The sequence below is a fragment of the Hyperolius riggenbachi genome, chromosome 6, assembly GCF_040937935.1.
Source record: "Hyperolius riggenbachi isolate aHypRig1 chromosome 6, aHypRig1.pri, whole genome shotgun sequence".
Classification (NCBI taxonomy): domain Eukaryota; kingdom Metazoa; phylum Chordata; class Amphibia; order Anura; family Hyperoliidae; genus Hyperolius; species Hyperolius riggenbachi.
This window is the reverse complement of record NC_090651.1, coordinates 309,830,572-309,854,253: the sequence shown is the minus strand read 5'-3', so window position 1 is coordinate 309,854,253 and position 23,682 is coordinate 309,830,572. Positions and strand designations below refer to the sequence as shown.

The 23,682-nt window shown below is 42.1% G+C and overlaps 1 protein-coding gene across 4 annotated transcripts in view; it reads left to right on the top strand.

Annotated features, from left to right (window-relative positions):
* The window catches only part of GRIN2D (glutamate ionotropic receptor NMDA type subunit 2D), a 982,184-nt gene that overhangs the window by 909,844 nt on the left and 48,658 nt on the right, over positions 1–23,682 (top strand). For all 4 annotated transcript variants that reach the window (XM_068241305.1, XM_068241308.1, XM_068241304.1 and 1 more), the window contains one exon: positions 12,156–12,343. In XM_068241305.1, coding sequence (XP_068097406.1) covers positions 12,156–12,343 — 188 coding nt within the window. The remainder of the gene's footprint in view (positions 1–12,155; positions 12,344–23,682) is intronic.

The window sequence follows — 23,682 nt, the reverse complement described above, 5'->3', positions numbered from 1 at the left end:
AACCTAAAATCGGAGGTTCGGCCCAACTCTACTCACTCCCACTGTACACCCCGCTGTGTCTGCAACCGTGGATTAAAGGTACACTTTTCATTGCATCAGTGCCTCGCTTCTCTCTACATATTTATCTACTTAGCACCCTAGTTTGCATGTGCAAAGCCTTTAGGCGTGATAACTGAGTTTTTAGGCGTGATAACTGAGTGAATCAAGTGTGTGTGAGTGTGTGTGAGTGTGTGTGAGTGTGTGAGTGTGTGTGAGTGTGTGAGTGTGTGAGTGTGTGAGTGTGTGTGTGTTCGTTCCTTTTTTGCATTGAAGCTGAGCGTTTAGGCATGGGCAGAAAATATAGGAATCTTTGGCCACAGAAATGCAATGTTTCAGTAGCTTGCTTATGTGTCTGTATTTTAGTGTTAAAGAGGCAGTTTTGCCATACCAGCCCTTCAAGGTACTGGTATGAGACAGAAAATAATTAATATATGGTAATGGACAGTCATTCAGCCTTCTTCACCATGCTTCATATACTTGTAGATCAGCTGATGCTTGGACTTTGAAAATCCATCATAAGTGTTCATGAGAATTATCTTGGGTAAATCATATAACTATAAAATGTAGCCAGGCATGTACTGGAAATTTTATTTCCTCCATGACTGTAGCGTAAAAGACGTAGAACATTTAGAAGTAAGAGCTTTCCAGTGTTGTGATCTAAAAACACTGCAAGGCTGATTTATCATTTGTCAGATGTGCATAACTTATGTATAATAAAATATAAAAAAAACAAAGAAACAAAAAAAAAACAATGGGAACTGAGTTATCCAAAGAGACAAATAAATTTCATGAATAAGTCATTACAGAGCCCAAATGCATGACTGGCGATATTTATGACTTTTGTTTAGGTATTTGCAGGTGTGTGTGTGTGTGTGTGTGTGTGTGTGTGTGTGTGTGTGTGCGTGCGTGCGTGCGTGCGTGCGTGCGTGCATTCGTGCGTGATTGTGTGTAAGATTGGACGCATGTCTGATAAAGAATAAAGCCTAAGAGCAAACGTACCTTAGGTCGCCCACAGGGCCATGAGCCCCTAGCCCTATAGGGTGCAGCCGTAAATGGAAGGAGGGCACGAGCAGATTCCGGCTGTACCTCTGCACACACCAAACAATACACAGCCAATATTGGTAGTCGCTTAATCAGGCTAATAAGCAAAATATGAGGAGCTCACATGGCTGGGCAAATACACAAAGCAAAACTTAGAGACATCAGCTCAAAACTCACAGATCGCCAGTGGCTAACACAGCATCCCAACATAAACAAGATTCTTGGTGCCACATATCCAACAGGCATGTGGGTTAAGCAGCCCCTCTGCTGGCATCAAGGCCAATCCCTCTAGGAGAATTGCCTTGATGCCAGCCCAGTAGAGGGGCTTAACCCAAATGCTTGTTGGATATGTGGCACCAATATTCTCTTTATTTTGGGATGTTGTGTTAGCCGCTGACAATCTGCGAGTTCTGAGCACAGGTCTCGCTCTCTCTTATCTCTATCTTTTAAGCATTTGGCTTCAATTCATCAAAGGGTGTTCGATAACAAAATCCCAGTCCTTAAAATACCGCATTCGGTATTTTACACTTCACTGTGCTAATTCATCAATATTTTCCCATGTGTGGTAGAGGTTCGTTAAGTTACCGAACTACTAGGCTTCAATTCATCAAAGGCTGTTCGATAACAGCAGAGCAGTGCAGAGCAGCTTGGAATGTCCCTGTGTTGTTACAAGCTGATAACAATAGAAGGCATCCAGACATCCCTTTAGATGTAAAGGTGTTATAGTTACTGTTATTTATACTGCCTCTGCTGCTCTGAATCTGTCCATCAGTCTTTCTTAACATTTTATTTATTTGCCACAACGTAGATGAACTTCCTGGAGACATTACAAATGCCATGCTTGGTGATTTCACCACCAGCATCTTTGCATTATCAAACAGGGCCTGAAAGGGTTACACCACCGAAGGGAATCTGGGGATATATTTTGACCCGTTCTCTCTGCTCACTGCTTGGGGGGTCTGAAAGCTTGTGTGGAGAAGCCTGTGTGACCTATCAGCGGCACTTGCAGGAGAACAGGGGCTGTTTCTATTGGCTGCCTGCTCCTGCTAATCATGAAAACATTCACACAGAAGGCTTTCAACGCCTGTAACGACAGGGGAGAGCTTGAGATAAACACCGAATGTGTTAGCGAATGTGGGAACCTTGATGAATTAACATTTGTTGAGCACATGTCGGTAATTTATCTCATTGCTGTGTCATTTCAGCTTCTCATTCGGTAACAGCTTTGATGAATTAACATTTTCTAAAGTGCTTCGTTAAGTCAGCTGTTTTCAGCATTACCGAATGCGGTAATGCTTGATGAATTGAAGCCTTTGTCATATCTTTTTTAAAAGGTTTCAATCGCTTTACTGTAGTAGTACCACACTACTAAGGGTCATGCTAAAGCTGCTGAACAAACAGTTTCCAGCATTCTGCTGGCAAGTGACAAGCAGTGCAGAAGCAAGTTACATTACACTGAAGGAATACCTGTTACTTTCTCGTTGACCCTCATATATTAATGCTTGTAGAAATATGTATGTACTGTATTTTTTTTTACATCATATTCTTTATATACTCTTTACATTTGCAAAGGATTTGCCAATCATTACAGCAATGAGACATACAGTATCTGGGCACCATTTGGGATGTGCAAAAAGTCTAGGGGTTTAGAAAAAGTCATAATGAAATGAATGAGGGTAGTATAGGTTTATAATGAAAAGCAGAGATTGTAAAAGGAATCCTTAACCACTTGCCTACCACAGGTTATTTTCACTTAAAAACCACAGCAATTTTCACATATCATGCTCCCCCCATTAATTTGCCAATAATTGTATTGCTACTTGTTATCACAGCTAAATGATCTATACTTGTTTTTTCCCCATGACTTAGTTTTTCATTTGGTGATACTTTTTCTAAGAATTATTTTGTTTTTTATGCCATGTATAGGGAATAGGGAAAAATGAATTTATAGGGAAAAAAAAGAAAAAAAAAGTAATTATTTCTGAGCAATTGTAGTTTGAAAATAAAAAGTAGTACTGTAGATAAAACCCCACACATTGTATGTGCCCATTGTCCCAGTTATTACAAAGGTTTAATTATGTCCCTAGTGCCATGTATGGTGACAATATTTTTTTTTTTGAAATAAAGATGTATTTTTCCCTTTTGCGTTTCTTTATACTATATCAATAATTACAGGCCCCTATTTGCAAGAATGACAGTAATATATCCTCATGACATACATATTAAAAAACCCTAAGGTAACATACACACATTTATACATACATACATATACATACAGTGTATATATATATATATATATATATATATATATATATATACATACATACATACATACATACAGTGTATATATATATATATATATATATACATACATACATACATACATACATACATACATACATACATACACATATACATACAGTGTGTATATATATATATATATATATATATATATATATATATATATATATATATATACACACACACCTATACATACAGTATATATATACTTTTTACAAGTGCTTTATTTTAGTAACTATGGGGGAGGGGGTTGAAGGGGTTAATAGCTAATAGGGGTTTATTTTTTTCATTTATTTTAATGTATTAACGACTTCCCCTCTGCCAGGATGAGTAACTACGCCCCTGCAAAATGCCACATTAATAAATTAATTACTAATAAAAAAATACATAAATAGTTACCTTAGGGACTGAACTTTTTTAATATGTATATAAAAACTGTATACCACAATTACTTTATAAATTATGGGCTTGTAATTAGGGATTGACGCAAAACTAAAAAAACGCACCTTTATTTCCAAATAAAATATTGGGGCCATACATTGTAATTTTAAACGTTGCAATAACCGATACAAATGGGCAAATAAAATGTGTGGGTTTTAATTATGGCATGATGTTTTATTTTGAAACTATAATGGTCGAAAACTGAGAAAATTAATTTTTTCAATTTTTTTCTTATTATTCCCATTAAAACTGAGTTAGAATAAAATAATTCTTAGCAAGAAGTACCCCCAAAGAAAGGCTAATCAGTGGCGAAAAAAAACAAGATATAGATTGTTTCGTTGTGATAAGTAGTAATAAAGTTATAGGTGAATGAATAGAAAGAGTGCTGATGGGTGAAAATTGCTCTGGTTTTTTAAGGGGAAAAACCCTTCGAGGTGAAGTGGTTAAACATGTCTTTTTTACTTTTGCCCACTAGATGTCCCCAGACTCTCCTGTGAACTGAACAGTACACAGGATGTATTGTGTATGTGTGTGTTTTTACTTTCATTTTGTTAATGACCACAGGCATCTTGCTGATGCTGGTGATCATTCACTACAGGCATTTTGATCGGCTTTGGGAACATATGCTCCCATTTACTGATCACAGACCAGCAGGACAGTGATGGGGGAGCATGCGGTACCGCATGATCCTGCATGCAGAGCGAACACAAGCAAAGACGCTTGTCTACACTCCTGATCCACAAGTGAAGTTTACAGGGGTGTAAATAACCATGGCAAGGATCTAGAACTGGTTAAAATATAGAGCTATAAAATACTGCACCGTTTTTATATTAATGTAATATTATTTCAGTGTTTTGAAAGCTTAAAGAATGTTTAGCAACATTTGGTGTTTATATGTTTAATATTAAAAAAGAATGTGCCTTCAAAACCTTAGTTCACACTTACAGATTCTTCAATGTTAGTGAGGCCTTTTTCACACAATAGACTGAACTGCACACTTGTCGGGCAGTACAGCCTCCTGACTGCAGAGTGCAGACCATGAGAAGTAATTTTGTTGTGTTAAACAATAACAATACAGTGCTTGAATCTTGATTGAGCACCATTTGGGTGCCATTTGAATAGCAGTTCATTGCAGCATTTGTAACACAACATGAATCATTACTTGATATGTTGCTGCTACTCCATGGGGGTCCGCCTCTTCACTGACTGTACTGAGTCCTAGGATGTGCCTGGCCCCTGCACTGGAGCAGCTGACAGGTGGCAAATTCACTGCCTTTAGCCACCTGTGTGAAAGGAGCCTGAAAATGAATAAGAGGTTATGCTGAGGGGGTGAATAAGTGTTTATTTAGGAGACATTACATTTTGAAAAGCCAGTTACATGTTCCAAAGATTCCTTCAGAAAACAGACAGTTTTTAGCAGAGTTAGCATTAGTGTTGATCGAACACCAAAATGTTTAGGTTCGGTACGGTTTGGCCGAACGTCGCCCCGATATTCAGCATGTTCGGGCCGAATTCCGAACCCAATGCAAGTCAATGGGGACCCGAATATTTCTGCTTTGCAGGCCAGAAAAACCATAAAAAATGAGGGAAACTTCTGCAAAATGGCTTGGGAATTGTGGGGGTGGTGGTGGTGGGGGGGCAAATGAGATCCTGGAAAGCTGTCGTAGTACTACCAATGGAACCGGCAACGCTAACCCCGCAGCACACAGGATGGAAGAGGAGGTGCAGGAGGAGAAGGCCACGCTTTGAGACACAACCCAAGGCCTTGCATGAGGCCAGATTGGATACTGAAAGCAATGCACTTTGTCACCATGCTTTAAAAAATATAATAAAATTGAAATATTCCTGAAAATGGCACCAGCAACGCTAAGTAAGCATGCAATTTGTCCTCACGCCAGGCCTGGTTTGTGTCTCAAAGCATGGCCTTGCTCTCCTGTGCCCACTTTGCCATCCTGTGTGCTGGCTAAGCCAGCAAACAGGATGGAAGAGGAGGTACTACAGGAGAGCAAGGCCACGCTTTGTGACACAACCCAGGCCTGGCATGGCGACAAAATGCATGCGTACAGCAAATCATTTTGTCGCCATGCAGTGATAAATATAATAGAATGAGATATTCCTTAAAAAGAGAGCGGAAACGCTAACCTAGCACAGATGTTCATGGTGCTGGGTCGTGGGGTGTTGCAAAGTCGTTTCCAATCCACGATTTATTCATTTTAATTTGTGTCAGACGGTCTGCATTTTCTGTGGAGAGGCAGATACGCCGATCTGTAACGATGCCTCCGGCAGCACTGAAACAGCGTTCAGAGATAACGCTGCTCTATTGCGTACATTGCCAGTTCATATCAGGTGTCTAGCTTAGAGACCTAATAGTTAAATGGGACTGATGGATTGTTGAACACAGCTACGCCATCTGACATGTAGTCCTTGACCATCTTCTGCAGGCGATCGGTGTTGTAGGTGGAACTGGGCAAATGCTGTTCTGTGGGCTGCTGCCTAGGTGTCAGAAAACTTCTGTCTTCAAAGAAATCCCAGACTTTGGAGGACCTACTGCTTTGCTTGGGAGTTTGGCGCGTGCCTCTTTTGCCTCTCACTTGTGCGCTTGTTGTGGCCGATGTTCCCTGACTCCTTTGTGGCACAACGCGAACTCTTGATGCAGTAGGTTCTTCAGCTGACTCATCTGTACTGCTATCCCAATGGCCACGTGCTGCTGGTGGCCAATCTGGGTCTGTGAGATCATCGTCCAAAACCTCCTCTTCCATCTCCGAGTCGTCCTCATATGTGTGCGGCCGGTGGAGTAGAGCTCATCAGAACAACCTCTGCGCACCTCAATCCCATCTGTTCTTCATGTTCTGTGCAGCCCTCCTGCCATTCCAATTGCTGTGCACATTGCTCTGGGATTTGGGTGTCTTCGTCCTCGCTTTGCCTTTCAGTGATTGGTGCATTTTCATCATCCACTGCCTGTGAATCCGGGCACAAGATTTGTGGCTGTTCCATTGACCTTTCACAGATGGCAGTTTGTGCGGGTGCGAATAGCTCCTCTGAATAGCCCGTGTCGTGCAAGAATTGTTCAGACTCTGTATTTGGTTGTTGTGTGCATGTTGTAGCTGCTGGTTGTGTCACCTTTGTGCCCACTGGCTCCATATAACTGGCAGAGGACCTCGTGCCTGACAAGGATGGGCTGGTGCTTAGCTTAACCCGCTGCTGGAGGCTTGAGAGGTCAACCAATTCATTAAATCTTCCCATTCTTGTGGATTAGTGAGGTTTGTTTTTTGACTGGGGCAGATGGGCGGCATTGAGGGGGTTTTCTTAGGTGCGCAACCACGGCCTCTACGTGAACCGTCAGGGGAAACACCTCTTCCCCTGCCCCTCCCTCTTTCACAGGATTTCTTCATAGTAGTCGTTACTTAGTTGTTACTTGTCACAAAGATGAAATATTTTTTTAATGAACAATACTCAGCAAAAGTCACTGAATATACATGTGGATTGGTGGTACGCAAGTGATCCCACTTGGTGGCACTGAAAGTGTTCTTTTAATAAACAATACTCAGCAAAAGTCACTGAATATACGTGTGCATCGGTGGTACGCAAGTGATCCCACTTGACGGCACTGAAAGTGTTTTTTTAATAAACAATACTTAGCAAAAGTCACTGAATATACGTGTGCATCGGTGGTACACAAGTGATCCCACTTGGCGGCACTGAAAGTGTTTTTTAAATAAACAATACTTAGCAAAAGTCACTGAATATACGTGTGGATCGGTGGTACGCAAGTGATCCCACTTGGCGGCACTGAAAGTGTTTTTTTAATAAACAATACTCAGCAAAAGTCACAGAATATATTTCTGGATTGGTGGTACACAAGTGATCCCACTTGGCGGCACTGAAAGTGTTTTTTTAATAAACAATATGCTACAAAAGTCACTGAAAATGAAAATACATGTGGATTTTTAACAGCCCTGTGGGTGCTGCAGCTGCTGTCAGCAGTGAGGCTGGGGCCCTGTGGCTGGCCTGGCTGGCAGTGAGGCCCTGTGGGTGCTGCTGTCAGTGGTGAGGCTGGGGCCCTATGGCTGGCCTGGCTGGCAGTGAGTCCCTGTGGCGGCTGCTGTCAGCAGTGAGGCTTGGGCCCTCTGGCTGGCCTGGCTAGCAGTGAGGCTCTGTGGGTGCTGCTGTCAGCGTGAGGCTGGGGCACTGTGGCTGGCCTGGCTAGCAGTGAGGCTCTGTGGGTGCTGATGTCAGCGGTGAGGCTGGAGGCTTGGGCCCTGTGGCTGGCACTGGCAGACAGTACGCTACGCTAAACTCCCTACCTACCCAAGGCTAAACCCCAAAGCAAATGGCGCTGATCACGTGCGTTCGGGTATTTATGCACCGAACACGTGACCCGCTCGGCCAATCACAGCGCGAGGCGCGCGTTCGACCAAACGTACAGCCACGTTCGGCCAAGGACAAGTTCGAGCCACGTGGCCGAGCATCCATCACGGACACTGAGGTGTTCGGATGGTGTTCGCCGCCAACTCGAACAGCACAAAATTTGCCGAATCCCGAACAGTGGCAAACACTGTTTGATCAACACTAGTTAGCATTAGAGATGTCGCGAACCTCCGATTTTCCACACAGTTCGCGAACTTTCGTGGAAGGTTCGGTTTGCGAACTTTCACAAACCGCAATAGACTTCAATGGGGAGGCGAACTTAAAAATTTAGAAAAATTTCTGCTGACTGAAAAAATTATAGAAAAGATGTTTCAAGAGGTCTAATACCTGGAGGAAGACATGGTTGCGTAAAATACACATCAAAAGTCCCAGAAAAAAATCTGTATTTACTACAAAGCAGTGTTTTAAGGTCAGAAATCTCTTTAAATGTTCAATTGCAGGCCTACACTGCTTTATGACATCAGGAATCCCTTCTTCCTTCCTCCCTCACTCACTCCTCCCGGAGGGAGGAGGGTCTCATCTTCCAGGGAATTGTAGTATTTCAAAAGCAAGCTTACATACTGTGGCTGGGAATTGAACCCAGGCTGGGCTGGGAATTGAACCCAGGTCGCAGTGTGTGCTAGGTAACTCACTTAAGCACTATACCCCCAACAACACTACATGCTGAAGCCAGCCTAGCATGTACCATTATGATCAATCCAAGAGAAAAATTAGCTTGCTTAATGATTTGTAGCATGTCAAAAGACAACTCACATTGGCTGGGAATTGAACCCAGGCTGGGCTGGGAATTGAACCCAGGACTCAGTGTGTGGTAGGTAACTGACTTAACCACTATACCACCAACACTACATGCTGAAGCCAGCCTAGCATGTACCATTATGATATATCAAAGAGAAAAATGTGCTTGCTTAATCCATGCAATTCTACTATTTCAAAAGCCAGCTTACATACCATGGCTGGGAATTGAACCCAGGTCTCAGTGCGTGGTAGGTAACTCACTTAACCACTATACCCCCAACAACACTACATGCTGAAGCCAGTCTAGCATGTACCATTGGGATATACTCAAGAGAAAAATGAGCTCTCTCTCTCTCTCTAGGACTTGATGCCATTGAAGTGAATTTTCAGCTTAAAACCATCAACGGATACCGGCAGAATTTCACAGGCAATTTCAGAATTCCACCAGATTGAAAAAGCAATTCCGTTCCGACCAAACGGAACGGAATGACCAATTTCCGCCTAAAATTGCGGAAAATACAATTCCGCAGAAATCGGTGACCATCCCTACTAGAGAGAGAGAGAGAGAGAGAGAGAGAGAGATGAATCTACCTGGCTATCTGGGGTTTTCTTCGGACAACTGTTGAACACAAAATGCCAGGCCATGCCTGGGTGGGCTTGAACCACCAACCTTGCAGTTAACAGCCAAACACACTAACCAATTGTGCCACACAGACTGTGTACCACAAAGACTGTGCATGCAGTTGCTGTTGAATGATTTTATGGGGATGTATGTGTGTCTTTTGGAGGGAGGACGTAAGTCTGCTCCAAGAAGTTACAGCATGTAGTGTTGGTGGTATAATGGTTAGGATTGCAGCCTACAGAGCGGTATACCTCGGTTTTATTCCTGGCCAATGTGAGTTGGCTTCTGACATGCTACAAATCATTAAGCAAGCTAATTTTTCTCTTGGATTGATCATAATGGTACATGCTAGGCTGGCTTCAACATGTAGTGTTGGGGGTATAGTGGTTAAGTCAGGTACCTACCACACACTGCGACCCGGGTTCAATTCCCAGCCACGGTATGTAAGCTGGCTTTTGAAATACTACAATTCCCTGGAAGATGAGACCCTCCTCCCTCCGGGAGGAGGGAGTGAGCGAGAGAGTAAGGAGGGTAATATAAGGAATAACAATCAGCTAGGAACAAGCCTACAAGAGCCTAACTAAACTCTCCCTAGCAGAGTCTGTCAGCAGCTGTCCCTTCGCTAATTACTGTAGGCAGACGAGTGAGTAAAATGACAGGAGAACCTTGCCTTTTATAAGGGGGGGGGAGGAGGGGCTCCAAGAGTGAGTGTAGTCTGATTGGTGACAATGTGCCTGCTGACTGTGATGTAGAGAGTCAAAGTTCTGCTCAATGGTGCATTATGGGGCGAATGGAACTTCCGCAAAAGTTTGCCTTCGCCGGCAAACGCGAACCACCTAAAGTTCGCCTGGAACCGTTCGGGACAGATCAGGCATGGGCAAACTTGGCCCTCCAGCTGTTACGGAACTACAACTCCCACAATACATTTGCCTTTATGGGTCATTACTGTGGCTGTCAGACTCCTGCAGTGCATTGTGGGACTTGTAGTTCCTTAACAGCTGGAGGGCCAAGTTTGCCCATGCCTGCCTTAGATGGTTGTGTCTATCTCCATGGTGGATAAATGACTGATGAGGTGAGGCAATCTGTGAGGTGAGGAATCCTGTGTCTGTATTTCTATCTAAACAAGCTGTAAAAGGTCTCCATATAGCACATGTTAAATTAAGAACATCATTAACCCCCTTCGTGTATTCTTTCTGGATTTTAGGGTCTAAAAGCGGTGCAATTTTTTTGCACCCTTTCAGACCCTAAAACCTGGACAAAATCATGCCAGGGAGATCTGCAGCAGCCCAGCACCCACTCACCTCCCTGGTTGCAGCGCTGCAGTTAAGCCTCCATCCTCTGGGTGGCGCTGCAACTCTAAAGTGAAATTGGCGGCTGTCATCATGACGACAGCCAGCGATCTCACCAGCAGGAAGCAGAGCCCTGGAGGAGAGGAAGAATGCCAGCCGACGTTGAGCTCCCCGGGAGGTATGTAGAAACGCTCCCGCTGTGTGCATTGCTCTGCATACAACCTTCGGCGGCTACCCCGAGCAGAGGTCGGGATTACCGCTCTTAGGACCACTGTCAAGAAAATCTTAAAATGTAAAATATATGTAAACATATACAGATAAGAAGTGTATTTCTTTCAGAGTAAAATGAGCCATACATTACTTTTCTCCAATGTTGCTGTCACTTACAGTAGGTAGTAGAAATCTGACAGAACCGACAGGTTTTAAACTAGTCCATTTCCACATGGTTTTCAAAAGCACTTAGTGAATGGCAGTTGCTCTGTCCAACTGCCAAAAAAGCATACAGTGAGCAGGCAGGCTAGCCAGCATCTTTGTATAAATCTTTTTCAGGGAGTGTCTTTTTAAAGAATAAAGGCCATGCTGAGAATCCCCTATGGAGAGATGGACTAGCCTAAAACCAGTCGGTAATGTCAGATTTCTACTACTTACTGTAAGTGACAGCAACATAGGAGAAAAGTAATTTATGGTTCATTTTACGCTGGAAGAAACGTACTTCTTATTTGTCTATGTTTACATATATTTTAAATTTTAAGATTTTCACGACAGTGGTCCTTTAATGTACCAGCACAGGGAAATACCCAACCCAAACCTTCCCATCTGATCCCTCTTCTGCAGAGAACTTAGCTTGCTGTAACCAGCACTGCTGTTGCAGCTCAGCATAGTCTTATCTTTTCCTACCCAGTCATGTCCTCCTCTGTGTGTACTAAAGTATGTACCTCTTCCAAGTCCTACTAACTCCCCAGTCTGTTTATAAAAGTCATAAACAATTCTCATCCACATTTTCCTACAATAGGAAAACATTACTCACTTCTCTTTTTAACCCTTTTATAAAGACACTGGGGAAAGCGAGGGAAGGGATAAATGCTTTATAACACACCAAGGAGGAGGAACAGGACAGCTAAAAGCAAAACCATGAAAGTGTCTAACATAAGCAGCAGCAACACCATGTAATTATAAACTACGTTTTACCTACTTTTCTTGAGAAATCTTTAAACTTACTTATTTAAATGTGGTATGTATTTGTTTATTCATTAAAGGAAACTGGATGCCTTTATTTATGATGCAGCGGTGCTTAACTACATGGCTCGGAAAGATGAAGGATGTAAGCTGGTGACCATTGGCAGCGGGAAAGTCTTTGCCACTACAGGCTATGGCATTGCCCTGCAGAAAGGTTCCAAATGGAAACGACCCATTGATCTGGCATTGCTGCAATTTCTAGGAGATGGTACGTACATCTATCTTTGATTACAGCTAGACATTAGAAAATGTGTTCTTTTGACTTTTCTGAATTCACTGTATATTCCTTTGGGATAAGAATAACATTGTAATTGATTTACAAATTAGGCCACTGCAGCTTTAACCACTTGAGGACCGTGGTGTTAAACTTCCCCAGTGACCAGGACATTTTTTTACTAAAATGGCCACAGCAGCTTTAAGGCCTAGCTGCAGGGTCGCACAACTCGGCACACAAGTGTCCCCCCCCCCTTTTATTTCCCACCAACAGAGCTCTCTGTTGGTGGGGTCTGATTGCTCCCCCAATGTTTATTTTTTTGTAAATATTTTTTTAATATAAATGCTTATTTTTGTTTTATTTTTACAAACCTCCCTTCCTCCCAAGGCCAGCCAATCACTGCAATTGGCTGTGATAAGCTTCAGCCTATCACGGCTAATCGCTTCTTTGTCCCACAGGGGGACAGTGCTGCCTTAGATTGCAGCGCTGTACATATATATTAGACGTCAGTTTCGACATATAACGGTTTTCGAGCGTCGATCGCCACTGGGAGACTGAAGGCGGAGCAGAGATGCGCGCGCATCAGCGCACGCGATCTCCTGCTAGCCCCATAGAAGGCCGTTCATGTTAATCGGCGTGAATCGGTCCTGGGGCTGCTGCCGCGTTCTCGCCAATCAGCGTGGAGCGGTCAGCAAGCAGTTAGGGGCTTACTGCAGGGCCGTACAACTCAGTACACAAGTGTTCTCCCCCCCCCCTTTTCTGCCCACCAACAGAGCTCTCTGTGGGTGGGCTCTGATCCCTGCTGGGATGTTTATTTATTTTTATATAAATATTTATTTCCTTTATTTTTAAATACATTTAGCAATTTCTTTATTATTTTTTTAAACCCTCCCTCCCCCAGCCAGCCAATCAGTGTGATCGGCTGTCATAAGCTTTAGCCTATGACATGGGATTGCTTCCCTGCCTCCAGAGGGGACAGCCGTGTCACACGGCTACTACTCCCACCATTTTGTCTTCACCACTCCCCTACGCAAATCAATTCACTGACTCCCGATCCACTTCAGAATCAGCTTCAAGATTCTATGTTTGGCCTACAAATCTATACGCATTCCTGCCCAACCTACATCTCTGACCTGGTCAGCAGATACACACTGGCCTGCTCACTTTGCTCTTCCAACGACCTCTTCCTACTCCCCCCCCCCCCATGCATCTTGCACTCCCAATCGCAGCTACAGGACTTCACTAGAGCTGCCCTCATCCTGTGGAACTCTTTCCCACTGCCCATCAGGCTTTACCTCCCTCAATACCTTCAAACAAGTCCTCAAAACTCACCTCTTCAAGGAGGCCTACCCCACCTTACCGCTGCCCTAACTCTCTCTGCTGAGAGCCTCTTGATGCAGCCCCCCTTCTTTCGTGTCACCAAACCCTCCCTCTAGATTGTAAGCCTTTGGCAGGGCCCTCTCCCCTTGTGCATCATACTTGATTGTGCACTCTACCCACAGAATAATGTGAACTTGTATTATTGGGACTGCTATTCCAATATACGATCTGGCATTATGTAGCTTATTGTTTATTACCTGTATTGCGTCATCGGTCACCCCCGTTATCATTGTCTGTAATCATATTTACTGTACAGTGCTGCATAATTTGTTTTAGCTATATAAATCCATTTATTAATAATTGTAAACAATCATAGTTGCCTTTAAAAAATATTTTTGATGTACAAAAAATCACCTCCCTTTAAATAGTTAACTTGCTTGGTTATCAAAAGATCATCTTTATTTGCAATATGTCTGAACAAGGAAATGTTATTTGTGGAGGTACCCACTACTGAGAGAGGAAAAAGCAATCTGCAACAGCTGTTTTAATAATGTCTACTTCTTAACCAGCTGTCAGGATTACTGTAGGTTTGCCTATACAGCATTTTCAATTTACCCTATACATCCTCCCTGAATAGAATTGCTTACTGCATGTGCAGAAAATTAGAAAACTACAAACGGATAAATCAGTTGGGCTTCTCTGTCTAGTTCACAGCCTGTGGCCTAATAGTTGAAAGAAAGACCAGCCAATCAGCTAGCCATTGGAGGTTGCAAGGTGCTGTTATTGGATGTTTTCAAAGGGAACGGGAATGGAAGTAAATTAGTCTTTTTTTTTTACAGCAGATGAGTTTATTGATTTTCCTGTGTGTTTGTGATAAATAAAGAACGTAGTGTTACTTTGAACAACTTTATACAGCCATAAGTATATGTTACGCTACTTGATCAAACCTTTATTTAACAGGGAATGACACTTAAAAGCTAGTTTGCAATGTAATCATTTTTTCACTTCATTGTGACAAGTCCTTTCCTGGTGATTATTGTGTTTAACTGAACTGACACACGTTCGCAGCAAGGATAAATGGCAGCGTGAATTCTACTTAGCACAGAATGATACCCTTTCTTAGAACGTGACTCAAAATGGATCCATTCTGAGTAAGTTTGGATAGAGAAATAATAATCATGGGTATGTGAAACATGGAAGTAGAGGAGAACTTCCAAATGATTAAGTGAATATAGGACCACTAGCTAGTGTTGCTGGCAAATTTTTGCCAAAATTCATGAAAAACAAAAAAAAAATCATTCTTTTACCACCTTAATTTGCGAAACCATTCACAAAAAAAATCACAAACTTATTACAAAATTATTTTCTAGGGCATTTTCAATCAAAAGTCGAATTTAAGATTATTTTCGAGAAAATGAATCTGGGAATGACACTTAAAAGCTAGTTTGCAATGTAATCATTTTTTTCACTTCGTTGTAACAAGTCCTTTCCTGGTGATTATTGTGTTTAACTGAACTGACACACGTTTGCAGCAAGGATAAATGGCAGCGTGAATTCTATTTAGCACAGAATGATACCCTTTCTTAGAACGTGACGACACCCAACTATATCTCCCCTTCAAGCCTGGTGTGACAGACCCCACTCTAACTATAAACGCCTGCTTACGTGAACTACATCAATGGATGAATGACAACTGGCTGAAACTAAATGTAGACAAAACTGAAGTCCTTCTGATCGGAGGGCAGCGCATGACAACAAAACAACTTAACTTGCAGTCTTCACCACTGGGAATAGGAGGCATGGATCTACGCAGCTCCGATCATGTGCATAGCCTGGGAGTTCTAATTGATGGGGATTTAAACTTCCGAACTCACATCTCTGCTGTGGTGGAATTATCCTATTTTCACCTTAAGAACATTGCAAAAATCAAGCACCTCATCCCCCCAGAAGATCTACCAACTTTAGTTCATGCCTTCATTACCTCCCGACTGCACTACTGCAATGCTTTCTGTCATGCTGCCCCTACGTTTTGGAACTCCTCACCTCAACAGATCAGGACAGCTCCATCCCTGGACGTGTTTAAATCCAGACTGAAAACCCACCTGTTCAGTTTGGCATTTGCAGAAATATAACTTTTGTTGTGTGAATACTTCATCCTACTACCAATTACTGAATCTGAGAGAGCCTAAGCGCTTTGAGTCCTATGGGAGAAAAGCGCTTTAGAAATGTTATTGTATTGTATTGTATTGTATTGTAAAAGAATATCGGCATCTTCATTCATCAGTGCCAATAGTTCTATTTTAATTCACTTTCACAAGTTTTCTCATAGGTGATATTTTCACACCTTATAAAATGCTTTTTTTTTAGCTACCAGCAAACAATAAAATACTCAGAATAATGTTGACAATACTTTAACACTGCTTTTTGGTACTTGTTCAATTGAAAATGAAACAGAAGATGAATAAATTGCCTCATAGGAGAAAATTTAGGAGAAAAAGTGAATTTCATATGGCCCACTGGCCCATATGCAATTCCATTTTTCACCTGAGTTTTCTCCTAGGTGATATTTTGAATCTTGTTAATAAAATGACTTTCAAACCATCAGCAAGCAAGAAAATACTCAATTATTTTAATAGTACTTTTTCACCTACTTTTTGATACTTTTTCAATTGAAAAGTGCTGAAAAGTTACTTTAAATAGAAGATGAAAAATTATCTCCTAGGAGAAAAATGTGGAGTAAGATATAATTGCATATGGGCCACTGTGTCTTTTAAGAGGTGAAATCACCAACCTAGAAAAAAACCCAAAAATGTATTTATATATTGAAATTAAGTACTTCACAGCTTCTGTGCTTCTTTACAGTATATCTACTCCCCTTTAAACTTCATTTAAATGCCCAGGGAAGTAAATATACGTACCCCCGCTGCCACCACCACTCACTTGTGCACTCGTTTACATCGCTGCCCACTCGCCCGGAGATCAATGAATGGGAAAGCAATTCTCATTCAGTAGCAATGATCGCCGACTTCTATGAGAAGCTGCACGATCATTCTAAAAAATAAAAGTTTCCCATCCTCAGTACACTTTCTGTAAGCATACATATTTTGCTTACAGGATGCATAAAAAATACTGAGGTCATCTTGTGCCCAAATAGTAAAACTACATCTAAAAGCATTTTTTTAAATGCAAAGACCTATTTTTACATTTTAAATTAACCCCTTACCTCTCACACTGCCCAATAGTTACCAACATATTTATTTTTGTAAAAAAAAAAAAAAAAAAATTACAATAAAAAAATAGTTTTCTTAGGGACTGAACTTTTTTTTGTAATATGTATGTCAATATTACTGTTACTTTATAAATGATGGGCTTGTTATTAGGGATGGACTCAAAACTGAAAAAATGCTCCTTTATTTCCAAATAAAATATTGGTGCCAGACATTGTGATAGGGATATAATTTAAACGGTGTAATAACCAGTACAAATGGGCAAATAAATTACGTGGATTTTAATTACGGTAGCATGCATTATTTAAAAACTATAATGGCCAAAAACTGAAAAATAAGGATTTTTTTCAAATGTTTTCTTATTTTCCCACATAATTCTTGGCATAATGTATCACCCAATGTGAATTTTATTCTACTTCATAAAACTTGTGTTCCTTAATGTTGTAGTATGGAGAAGAACATGCCTCTCTTTTTGAACTGATATATGAAAATTATTATTGAAACTAGAGCTTGGAATCTGGATGCAATAGCCCAGAAATCAATAAACAAGGAAACATCAGCAGTTCAACAAATCTACATGATAAAATGTGCATAGTACTTTAATCCACCCAACTCAAGCACTTGATGGACACCACTTAATTTATCTCTTATGGCTTTGACAAGTAAAGTCAAGCCCGGATTTACCTCATGGGAGCCTATAGGCACAGAAGTCCTGGCACCTTAGACTTTGCCCTCCATGAACCCACAAACCACTAAACTGCACTGCAAGTATGCAGGCTGTCCCAGCTTTCACTTCTCTCTTACCTATCATACGTAGCTACAGATGCCCTTTAATATTGAGGGTTGATCTGGCTACCTAATACTAAGTAGCTAGAGGTGCTCCCAATTATTAGGTAGCTAGAGGAACCTCAGTATTAAGATGCTAGAGGTGCCCCTGACTGAAGGGAGATCTCCTCAGTGGAATGCAGAGAGCAGGGTGAGTAACCTCTAATTTACACTCATCAGGACCTTTTAAGCTAAATTACTGAAATAAATGGACTTTTGCACAATATATTCTAATTTTTTGAGTTTCACCTGTTAACAACATTGTTATCTTGTATACAATGAACAGAGGCGTCAAAAGTATAAGATTAGATTAAATGAGCTTAAAAATCAACTTAAATGGCAAAATTGAAGGAGGAAGTGGTGGTCTGACCTCCCTCAAGCAGACACAACAACGACTGCGATTCAGACAGTCAAACACATTTATTAGGAACTCCAAAAAGAAATGCAACGCGTTTCGCAGGTTCAACCCAGCTTCATCAGGCAATATAGGGAGGAGTATCAAACAATCTGCACAAGGATTCAAATTAAGCGCCTCTGGGCTGTTATCTTACCTGTGTCCAGGGCAGCTGTCACTGCTGCCTTCTGCTGGTTACACCCAAAAAAATATTACTAGTAATCCAATTTTCAAATATGCCGGTTTCTGTGTATCGGCAACAACACAAGTTTTATAAAGTTATCATTAATTCACACTTGTGTTTGGAATAAGATTTTTATACAGTTGTGCAGCTAGGCAGATGTCTTGCTGCGTAACATTTAAACATTTTAAGTATACAGTTCACACAAAAAGCTATAGGTGACATTTGCCTGACTGAACATTTAAAACATGTCCACTTCTGCTATACAGTAGCTATTGATTGACATTCTGCTTACCATGGAAGTTAATGAGAGTGCTTGCCAAACTTTTAAAACAACAATGCTTAACAACACTATAGACAGTTGTTAAGCATTTGGCAGATGTTTGGCAAGCTTTGCAGAACCTAATCCACTTCTGCTGATTTGCATAACTGGCTTTCCCCTAACATTTGACAAAGAGAAGCAAACACTACAAACAAAGCTGATTTAAATGCAAGAAAAACACTGCTTGTGATTGATGGTATTTATATACAGTGTGAACAAGGCGGTTTGAAGCTTGATGGCAAAAGAAGAGAGGATGGAGTTCCAGCATGGGGAGTTTGGAGGCAAAGTTGCTGAGATTTAAACGCAGAGTTCTCCAACCCTGTCCTCAAGGCTCACCAACAGTACATGTTTTGCAGAAAACCACAAACATGCACAGGTGAGGTTATTAGTATCAGAGTAGAGCTGATTAACTACCTCTGTGGATTTCTACAAAACATGCACTGTTGGTGGGCCTTGAGGACAGGGTTGGGGAACACTGATTTAAAGGATGCCTTAGTCCTTAATTAATTCTGTAATTGATGCCCTGTGTGTAGGGGGAGGTGCGCATAGGCTTAGTCGCACCTCCTGTGGCCCGGTGTCTGTCTCCATTCATCTGTGAACTGTCCCGTTCCAAAGTCCTGGTCCGTGCAGTTGCACTGTGTCTGTGGGCATACATGCACACTCCCCCGGGGACACATAGCCTGCACACGTGTGCACTGGACTAGAGGTCAGTAGGGAGTACGGTCACCAGGTGCCCAAGCAGACATGCGCGCAGTATGTTTGGGTCAGAGGGCACACGCTTCACGTACATCTTCCCGCGGGAGTGCACATGTACTCACGCGGGCATACTGCAACGGGGCTCTACTGACCGGGACTCTAGAATGAGCCAGCTTACAGATGACGGAAGATAGACACCGGGCCACTGGAGGTGCGGTAAGCCTATGCGCAGCTCCCCACACACACGGCGTCAATTACAGAATTCAAAGGTCTCCTTTAAGTGACCTTCAAATGATCACTGCACCTATGTACAACTTTGCTTTAAGTTTAATAAGTGATCTTAATATATGCAGCACAACCATTTCCATAAAATCTGAAATAAAGACTAGCACCTTAACCACTTGAGGGACAGAGGTTTATACTCCCCTAGTGACCAGGCCATTTTTTTATAATTCGGCACTTCACTTTTGGTTGTGAAGTGCCGAATTTTGTTGCTCGGTCATACAACTTAGCACCCAAAATCAATTTTACTGTACTGCACAGACTATACTCCATTCAGTGCTACGTAAGATCTCAGCACTATATAAATACTTTTTATGTTATAAAAAAACAGCCTGCCAGCACCAATTGCTGGCTTGTAGGCTGATCGCTGGAATCCCCTGCATGCAGTGACGGGAGAGTGCGCTCGTGCGAGCACGAGCTCCCGTCAAATCTCACTCTTCGCGAGATGACGCCATATGGCATCCCTGAGGAACAACAGAGCCTCTTTACTGCCACCATCCTGCATTAGGCAATCAGCAAGAGGTTATAGTGACCCTAAAGTGAGTGGGATATGGAGGCTGCCATATTTATTCTCCTCAGTCTAGTCTAAAAGGCACACTTGAAACAAACATCAGAATCAGGTTTTATTTTGCCATGTACAAGACAGGTTGTACCTAGAATTGGTTTTGGCACTACAGGGGTCAGTCACGGTACAGTAACATACAGCAGTACAGAAACAACAGAATGGTGCATAGGCATATGCACAGGATACAATTACAAACCGTATGGTGCATAGATACACAGTAGCAACAACAACAATATGTTCTGTAGCAATGTAGATAGTACAAAACAAATAGTGGAAACATTCAGTAACATAAGTAAAAATATATACAGTATATAGTTGATGTGCAGTTTAAGACATCACCAATACTGGTGCATGTTCATATGATAAATTACAGCTGAATATAAAACAATAGGAGGAGGTTGCTGCCATTGGGAATTTACAATCTAGGGGTAGTGGGATGGAGACATTAGGTGAAGAGACGCAGGTGTTAGTGAATAAGGTGGATTCCAGGCTCGGAGCATGGTCAACAGACATTGGGAGATGGTTCCAAAGAAGAGGTGATGCTCGTGAGAAGTCCTGGATGCAGGAGTGAGAAGTGACCAAGCTGTCTAAGAGGAGGGTGAAGAGAGGTGGATGAGATGAAAAGCAGAGTTCAGTAGCGTCTGGAGATGTGATACTCCAACAGACAGTGGGCATGGAGAGGAGTTAGTATTGGAGTAGCAGACAATGAAAGAATGTCTAGACAAGTAAGAGTGGATTCAGGAATGCACTAGGCACTACACCTTGATTTTCAGAGATGAGGGGGTCTGGAGAAGCAGAGAATGATCAACAGCTTTAAAGGCAGAGGAAAGGCCGTGGAGAATTAGTACAGAAAGTTTGCGTTTGGATTTTGCAGCCAGGAGGTAAGCTGCAACTTTAGTGAGCAAATGTGGAATGCTGAGAGTGTAAGCCAGAGTGGAGGGGGTCCAACAAAGGGTAAGCTGAGAGAAAGTCAGACAATTAGGGATGCTCGTTTGGATTCCGCGGGAATGCAATTTCCGCATTTCCGATCAGAAATTGCATTTCTGCATCGGAATGTGGAAATCGGTAATACAAGTGCGGTAGGCGGATTTCCGTGGAAATCGCAGAAATTTTCATGGAAATTTCCACCGACTTTAACATCGATTTTCTCAAAAACGACAAGGTCTCTTTGTAAAGCTCTCTTCTGTTTAATATACCCTGTAAATTTGGTGTTTCTAGGATCTATGGGGCTTTGCTATTAACCGCTAAAGTCAGCGGATTTTGACTGTAATGTAAGATGCAAAAAATGGTGGAAAGCGGATTTTCCGCGGAAACAGAATTTGGCATTTCTGACCATCCCTACAGGCAATTATTACCAGAGTGCTGCTCCAATAGTTTGGAGGCAAAGGGAAGACGTGAGACTGCATGGTAAGTAATTTTTGTGAAACATTTGATAGCACAGTAATTCTGATTACAGAAAGTCTGTTTCTTTAAGTATGGGGGTAAGGCTGCCCCCTACGTAACCTTTCCAATCTTTCTGTAGCACTTATTAAAAAAAGAGACTATAGAGAACCAAGTCTGATCTAGCTACTTTTTGACGCGAACGTATATGTATGCCACCAGTGAGCTGGGTGCAAGGTTAGCGAATGACAGCTCATCTTGCTGCTGCTCAAATCCCCAGCGCCATAAAATACTATTCTCCCTGTGAGTCATCGAAACTCGGAGGGAGATGTAATTCGAGGTCCGGCAATCGCGGAAGCCCTGAATTACCCTTAAGCACCTCACGCATCATAATATTACTGCTATGGGATGCCTAATTTTGGTGCCGAAACCACCTGTTTCTTCTTTGGCAACCTTTTTGTGGAAACCATATGTGGTAGCTGCTGTGGTGGTACAGCTGGACCTCTATTCCAGGGAGTACAGAGGCAGCAGGACCTTTCACAATTCACTGCAGGCTTGTTTTATAAATCGAATCCTAAAGAGACAACAGCAGAGTTGCAAACTACTCACCTTTATTCTTACTTTTCTAGATTTACTATAACACAGATGCTCTTTAAATAGTAATAGCCTGGAAATAGGAGATGAACTCCATAGGAAATGTGACCTTCTGTGGTTATGATCTTAATGGAATGATCAGAGAGACTCTTATGCAAGCAGAGTCAGTCCATCATTATAAATATGGCCAGGCACAGAATATAGTACAAGATGTCCACTGTTTAGCGACAACAAAGGGATATGCACTATAATAATGACACCATGAGAATAGAGGAGCATTGTGGAAATAAAAAAAGTATTTAAGTTCTGAGGTTTTGCTTTGGAGAAAGACACTTCAACCACAAAGATACATCAAACAAAACATCTTAGCCCTGTGATCTTATCTGTTTCAATCCCCTCACATCTTGTAACAAAGATCACATTCTGTATATAATTTTTGAGCTTGATGTAGTGCATGTTTCTTGAATGTCCCTTTTTTCAAGCTGAGCTGCTTAAATATACTGCTTGGTTTATGTAAAAAGGTATTGGGTAATGGACAAAGTGACTTGACTGATTCCACACCAACCAACAGTCACAAATTCATAGCTCTGTTAGTTATGCATTTAACCACAGTGCTAAACCCCCCTAAAGACCAGGCCATTTTTCTGCTATTAGGCCACTGCAGCTTTAAGGCCAAGCTGCAGGGCTGCACAACACAGCACACAAGTGATCCCCCCCCCCTTTTCTCCTCACCAACAGAGCTCTCTGTTGGTGGGGTCTGATCACCCCCCCCCCCCCCCCATTGTTTATTTTTTGGTTTATATATATTTATGTGCTGTTTTTTTTTGTTTTTTTTACAAAAAAAGCTATATTTCTTTAATGCTGAGCCACCGTCCCTCCCTCCCCCGGCCAGCCTATAACAGCGATCGGCTGTGATAGGCTTCAGCCTATCACTGCCGATCACTCCTGTGTCCCCAATTCAGCGCTGCTGCTGATCGCAGCGCTGTACATGGTGATTAGACGGTGCTTTCATCATCTAACAGTCTCCCCGCTCGGAGACTGAAGGCAGGCTGGAGCTCCGCCCCCCGAGCAGGAGAGGCGCATGCAGCCTGCGCACGATCTCCTGCAGTAGCTGGTCCCAGGACCTGATGCCATTAGACGGTCCTGGGGCTGCCGCGGTCGTTAGGTAGTTAAAGAACTACCCCAGCGAAAAAAGGAAGCAGTTAAAATCTGACAGAACGGACAGGTTTTGCACTAGTCCATCTCCTCATGGGAGATTCTCAGGGTTTTCTTTGTTGTCAAAAGACTGTAAGGGTCGTTCACACTAGAGGCATTTTTTGGAATTTTTAAGCGCTTTAAAAAGTGCTTTGTATAGCGATTTCACTAGCCCTTTAAACAATAAATACATTGTATTTATTCATTTCTGGGGGCAAAGTAATCCCTTCCTGACATCGGTCAGCAAGTGATTTCAATAATTTCTTTGCTAAAGCGTTTACAAAAGCGCTTATAACACACAGAGCGATTAGAAAAAAAATTGCTTAGTGCGTGCGATAGTGCGGGCACAACGC